Below are 3,637 nucleotides of genomic sequence, written 5' to 3' on the forward strand. Positions count from 1 at the left end.
CCTATTTAATTGAGTGTAATGTGTTTTCTGAAATGAGTGAAGTCTATCCTTTGTAAACGAGTGTAGTGTGTTTTCTAAAACTTGTAAAATGAGTGAAATATGTTTCTTTTCGTTGAGAATATGTTCTCTTGAAATCAGTTAAATAAAATTAGTTGAAACATATCCAATATTGGTCTTATTTTAAAATTCATGGCGCAAGCAATTCAAATCTATAAAAGGTTTAGAAGGCGAATAATCATTTCAAAAGTCATCTACTATTCTAACTACCACAATGAAATAAAATGCTAGTCATTTTGAAGAGAGATAATATTATATGCATGCAGCCACTCACCTTCTCTTCGCTCATATTCTCTTCCCTCATATACACAATGGTGTACCATACTGAAAAGATGTCAGGTATGACAGATTGTATTTGGCGTTATTAGAACTACTGCGCAGAAGAAGCACATAGAAAAAGAAAAATGCTAACTTGATCTCAACGCAAGTACACGGTGGATCCAACACCCGTACATCCCGGCTCCGGTAAAATTACTTATTCGCAGCGAAGCAGCCCACGATGATGAGAGATGGGAGATTGCACGTTTAGCGACTGACACCCGGGCTCCGAACCAGTAAAATACACGGAGGGAGCAGCCCACGACGAGAGATGAGAGATGGGATGCGCCGCCATCAGATCTCGAGGGAGCTTACAGTTTGTAGAGATGTTATAAAACCCTCTTCTCTTCCAATCCAAACCAACCCGCGAGATCAGATCAGACCAATTCGATCACCGGCACTGCCCGCCGCCATCACCGACTCGATCGCCATGGCAGCGGAAACCGATCACCACCGACGCGTTGATCATGTCGTGCTGTTCCCGTTCATGGCGCAGGGCCACTTCGCGCCGTTCCGCTGCCTCGCCGCCCTCGTGCGCCGCTGCCGCCCCGACGCCCGCGTCACCGTCGTCGCCACCGTCGACGCAGCCGAGTCCATCCGCGCCCACCTCGACCACGACGCCGTCGCTGTCCACGTGCTCCCTTTCAGCCCCGTCGGCGCTTCCCAGCGGCTCATCGACCTCTTCCTCGCCTCCGAGTCCCTCCGCCCGGCGTTTCACCAGTTCATCGCGGGCCTCAGACGCTCCGACCCCCGCGCCTACGTGCACGTCGTGGCGGACATGTTCCTGGCCTGGACGGCGGACGTAGCCCGCGGCGACCCCGGCGTCACGCACTCCGTCTTGCTCACCACCGGCGGCTACGGCTCGGCACTCTACTTCTCGCTCTGGAACAGCGTCCCGCTTGTCCCCGACGACGCCGAGTGCTTCCAGTTGCCGAGCTTCCCGGACATCCGCGTCCACCGCTCGCAGCTCACCGACCACCTCGCGACGGCTGACGGCGGCGACGAGTGGTCCACCTTCATCCACAGGCAGATCGCCGCCTTCTCCCGCGCCGATGCGCTGCTCGTCAACACCGCCGAGAAGCTGGAGCCCAAGGGATTAAGCATGCTCCGGCAATCGCTCAACAATGTCCAGGTTTTCCCGGTCGGGCCACTGCTCCGAGCGGCAAGTTCGTCGTCCCCGCAGGAGACGACATCGAGGAGCCCCATCTTGGTGTGGCTCGACAAGCAACCACCGGGCTCAGTGTTGTACGTGTCGTTCGGGTCGTTGTACACGATCTCCGCGTCGCAGGCGACGGAGCTGGCAATGGGGCTCCAGAAGAGCGGGCACAAATTCGTGTGGGTGGTCCAGCCCGCCGCCGACGTGAACGGCAGCGAGTCGCCGTCCTCGGGCCTTCCGGACGGGTTCGCGGAGAGGATGGAGGTTGCCGGGCGCGGGCTGGTTGTGCAGTGCTGGGCACCGCAGGTGGAGATCCTGGCGCACCCGGCCACGGGCGCCTTCCTAACGCACTGTGGGTGGAACTCGGCACAGGAGAGCCTCGCCGCGGGCGTGCCGATGGTGGGGTGGCCGCTCTCGGCGGAACAGTTCTACAATGCCAAGTTGCTAGTGGAGGAGATGGGGGTGTGCGTGGAGCTGGCACGCAGCACCGCGGCGGCCGTGACGAGGGACGAGGTGTTGAAGGCGGTGGATAGGGTGCTCGGCGAGACGTCCGGAGTGCGTGACGTGATGAGGAGGAAGGCCGCGGAGATGAAGGAGGCGATCGACGCGGCGAGGGACAGCGACGACGAGTACTCATCGCTTGGAGTGACGCGGAGGTTCTTGGACGCGATGGCGCGTACATCGTCTGTCATGGGAACAACTATATCTGGCACTTCAGGTGAAGCCCAAGGACGACCTGGCTGGCCCAAGCGAGGGATGAAGCCCAACCCACTTAACACAGAGGAGCTGATAGCGGTCCAGGAACTGAAGATATAGGCACTACTCATCTTCGTGGAGGGGCATGGAAGAACTGGAACCTGAACTGGCCGCCGTTGGGTTGGGCGTTTTCCCCTCTCCCACCTCCTGGCTCTAGCTTCCCCGATCCCCTTTCTTGCTGATAGAAACTTGTATCCGTGATTGAATTCCTTGTATCCATGATCTACTGAGTAATTCATATATAGGTTCGTATCATTTGGTATTCAGAGCCAATCCATCACCTCCCACCTCCAAAATTTCCCCCACCAAACGCCCCATCTTGGCGTGGCTCGACAAGCAACCGCCAGGCTCGGTGCTATACGTGTCGTTCGGGTCGCTATACACGATCTCCGCGTCGCAGGCGACGGAGCTGATAATAGGGCTCGAGAAGAGCGGGCACAAGTTCGTGTGGGTGGTCCAGCCCACCGCCGACGTGAACGGCAGTGAGTCACCGCCGTTGGGCCTTCCGGACAGGTTCGGGGAGAGGATGGAGGTTGCCGGGCGCGGGCTGGTGGCGCGCTGCTCAACACTGCAGGTGGAGGTCCTAGCGCACCCGGCCACAGGTGCCTTCTTGACGCACTGAGGGTGAAACTCGGCATAGGAGAGGCTTGCCGCGAGCATGCCGATGGTCGGCTGGCCTCTCTCAGCGGAATAGTTCTACAATGCCAAGTTGCTAGTGGAAGAAATGGAGGTGTGCGTGCAGCTGGCGCACGGCGATGTGGCTTCCAGAGCCCTTGCTACAGTAGTGGAGGTGGTGCTTGCGTCATCGCAGACAGTCCACCATGGTGATGTGGTCGTTGGCGTCATTCCTTTCCTTTTGGTCTGGCTCACCGTCGAGGAATTCAAGTGGAGCTGTGACTCGATCTCGCAAGGTTCGTTGCGGCCTGGCTCCTCCCCAAGGTCACAGATGGCAAGGCATAAGTAGGCTCTAGGTGAAATCCATGTTCTTTGGCAGGGTTCATTGCTGTTGGGGAACGTTGCAGAAAACAAAATTTTCCTACGGTTTCACCAAGATCCATCTAGGAGTTCATCTAGCAACGAGTGATCGGATTGCATCTACATACCATTGTAGATCACGCGTGGAAGCGTTCAAAGAACGGGGATGAGGTAGTCGAACACGACGTGATCCAAATCACCGAAGATCTTAGCACCGAACGGACGGTGCCTCCGCGTTCAACACACGTACGGTCAGCGTAACGTCTCCTTCTTCTTGATCCAGCAAGAGGGAAGGAGAGGTTGAGGAAGATGGCTCCAGCAGCAGCACGACGGCGTGGTGGTGATGGAGCTGCAGTACTCCGTCAGGGCTTCGCC

General features: G+C 57.0%; 1 protein-coding gene across 1 annotated transcript; it reads left to right on the forward strand.

The window, feature by feature from the left end:
- The first annotated feature begins 646 nt into the window (after positions 1–646).
- Positions 647–2,438, forward strand: LOC125540863 (UDP-glycosyltransferase 92A1-like). The gene has a single exon (XM_048704400.2). The coding sequence runs from the start codon at positions 647–649 to the stop codon at positions 2,345–2,347; it is 1,701 nt and encodes a 566-aa protein (XP_048560357.2). The 3' UTR covers positions 2,348–2,438.
- The last annotated feature ends 1,199 nt before the right edge of the window (positions 2,439–3,637 follow it).

This window comes from Triticum urartu, chromosome 2A (assembly GCF_056163025.1).
Source record: "Triticum urartu cultivar PI428250 chromosome 2A, HENAU_Tu73, whole genome shotgun sequence".
Classification (NCBI taxonomy): domain Eukaryota; kingdom Viridiplantae; phylum Streptophyta; class Magnoliopsida; order Poales; family Poaceae; genus Triticum; species Triticum urartu.